The sequence below is a fragment of the Notolepis coatsorum genome (genome assembly GCF_963971535.1).
Source record: "Notolepis coatsorum genome assembly, chromosome: 8".
In the NCBI taxonomy this organism is placed as follows: domain Eukaryota; kingdom Metazoa; phylum Chordata; class Actinopteri; order Aulopiformes; family Paralepididae; genus Notolepis; species Notolepis coatsorum.
Genome location: NC_140172.1, coordinates 129,803,736 through 129,806,639, shown reverse-complemented (window position 1 = coordinate 129,806,639; position 2,904 = coordinate 129,803,736). Strand labels below are relative to the sequence as shown.

General features: G+C 47.2%; 1 protein-coding gene across 1 annotated transcript; it reads right to left on the bottom strand.

Moving 5' to 3' along the window:
• Window positions 1-715: 715 nt before the first annotated feature.
• LOC311233160 (putative ATP-dependent RNA helicase DDX41) lies at window positions 716-2,450 on the bottom strand. Its single transcript, XM_084320052.1, has one exon. The coding sequence runs from the start codon at window positions 2,433-2,435 to the stop codon at window positions 720-722; it is 1,716 nt and encodes a 571-aa protein (XP_084176178.1). The 5' UTR covers window positions 2,436-2,450; the 3' UTR covers window positions 716-719.
• Between the last annotated feature and the right edge of the window lie 454 nt (window positions 2,451-2,904).

Sequence of the window (2,904 nt, the reverse complement as noted above, 5' to 3'; positions counted from 1 at the left end):
GGAATATTCCACTAAAAGACGATTTTCATAGAATGCTCCAGAATGAGCTGTTTTTTATATCAAAACGGGGGCTTTTCTAACTGCTCTGAAACGGCAACGACGCGATAAAAAAACAATCTGCCTTCACAGCACTGTCTGGAAAATAGTCTTTGATAATGCGATGGGCAGATTAGACACATAGCCATAATTTAAAACATAGATTAGGCGATATTAACGTTAACATTGGCGCGGATGGTGGCATTCAAGCGGTAAAATGGAAAACCAGGCGTGGCACTGAAAGAGTTAACAGTGTAGGCAACTAAGCCAATAGAAATAAGGTATAACTCAAGAGTGCTTTGGCTCCTATACATTTTTTATTTTATAATTTTTTTTGATTATTTATTGTTTTATTCACAATGACATACTTTTTACAAAAACAGCATTAGAAAAAATTTGCATCTGTACCAGTGGAAACGTTATCTGACAGACCTGTGAACTATGTTGGGTAACAGTAAAAATAAACTTCCTCGGTTAAACCACCATGATGCAAATGTTTGTACGATTCTCACAAGATGTTTTCTCGCAAGATTCTGCTCATGCTCAGGATGGTCCGTGTCGTGAATGATCAGACCAGAGCAGTCCTGCCTGAAGAGTAGAGGCTCAATATCTCCTTTGGCTGACCGGTAGATGTTTGGTTTCCTCCATGCAGGTTAGAATCCAGGTGGGTTCGGTGTGAGCACTTAGAAGTCCATGGAGCTGGCAGCCAGGTAGTCCTGGCGTCCAATGTTGACGGTCTGTTTGGTCTGCATGGCCTCCCGCTTGGGACAGTCTGTGATACGATGGCCCAGACCACCACAGAATGTACAGCCTCTCTCTCCTACGACGTCCATCATGGTCTCGTCTCCATTCTGGAGGACCTGGAGGACAGGTGGAACCTTCTGCTTGGCCTCGATCAGCAGGGCCTTCAGATCCATCAGAACCAACTCATCGCAGCCTTTGTTGATGAAGGTTGTGGCAATACCAGTCTTCCCCGATCGTCCGGTTCTTCCAATTCTGTGGACATAGTTCTCGATCTCCTTCGGCATGTCATAATTGACCACATGCTCTATGGCCGGGAAATCCAGACCCTTGGAGGCAATGTCCGTGGCAACTAGAACATCTTTCTTTCCTTCTTTGAACGCTTCAATGGCTCTAGTTCTTTCCTCCTGGTCTTTCCCTCCATGGATCGCCACAGCCTCCACTCCTTTCAGCAGAAGATACTCGTGAATGGCGTCCACGTCCGCCTTCTTCTCTGCAAACATCAATACCGGAGGTGGTGTTTTCTGGAGGCACTCCAGCAGGTACACCATCTTCGCCTCCTCCTTGACGTATTCCACTTCCTGGATGACATCCAAGTTGGCAGCACCAGCCCTGCCCACGTTAATATTGATGGGTTTGACCAGAGCACTCTTGGCAAAGTCCTGGATCTTCTTGGGCATGGTGGCACTGAAGAGCAGGGTTTGTCTCTGACCCTTGAAATACGAGAAGATGGTCCTGATGTCCTCTTCAAAGCCCATGTCAATCATCCTGTCGGCTTCGTCCAGCGCCAGGTAGCGACAGATGTCCAGACTTACCATCTTCTTCTGCAGCAGGTCCATCAGCCTGCCAGGCGTGGCCACCATCATGTGGACGCCGAGGTTCACCACCTCCATCTGGTCTTTGACAGACATGCCTCCGATGCAGAGAACAGAGCGCAGCTGTGGAGCCCCCTCCTCCTCCAGAAGCTTGCAGTAGTACTCTATGATGCTGTGGGTCTGCCTCGCCAACTCTCTTGATGGACAGATGATGAGTCCATAAGGCCCCTCCCTCTTACAGAAAGGCAGCCGTTTCTCCTGCTCCAGACAGAACATGATGATGGGCAGAGTGAACACCAGGGTCTTTCCTGAACCAGTGAAGGCAATGCCAATCATGTCCCGACCTGAGAGGACGGTAGGGATGCCTTGGATTTGAATGGGCGTGGGGTGAACAATACCTTTCTTTTTCAAACCCTTCATGATTGCTGGTGGAAACTTCATCTCTCTGAAGCTCTTGATGGGCGCCGGGATAAGTTCTCCGTCCACCAGGATGTGGTACTTCTTCCGGACGCGCTTGTGTCTTGCCTCAGGCATGTTCAGGATGTAGCGTGGAGCCTTCCAGCAGGTTTTGATGGGATTGTTGTATATGATTCCTTTGGCCATTTCCTTCACAGACATCAAGGCTCTGCTCTCTGCAACGCTCTCAAGAATCTTCTCCTCCTCCTTCAGCTGTTTCTCCTTGGCCGACTCCTTACGGGCATCTGCCTTCTCCTTGAGGTGCTGGTGCTGGTCCATGAGGCTGACGGTGGAGCGTGGACCTCCCTCGTCCTCATCCCTCTGCTCGCCCTCGTCCTTCTGATCATCATCCACCGCCTTCCCCAGACGCCGCAACATGTCCTGCATCGCTTGATGTTTTTGTATTTTGACGGGAACATATGGTACGTAGTCATCGTCCTCAGATCCTTCTAAGCCAGCCTTTCCATTTTCCCCAGAGGGTCTCTTAGGCATCTTGTTTGAGCAATGCAGGCTTCAATCTATGTTGTTTAGTCTATCAGTACTGTTCAGTACTGTTTCACGATGCACAATGAGGTCTTCAGAGAGAATTGTTGAATATATATATAGATACACAAATGTTCTAGAATGTTCTATTATGACATCATACTGTGACATCACGAATGTTCTAGAATGTTCTATTATGACATCATACTGTGACATCACGAATGTTCTAGAATGTTCTATTATGACATCATACTGTGACATCACGAATGTTCTAGAATGTTCTATTATGACATCATACTGTGACATCACAAATGTTCTAGAATGTACTATTATGACATCATACTGTGACATCACAAATGTTCTAGAATGTTAT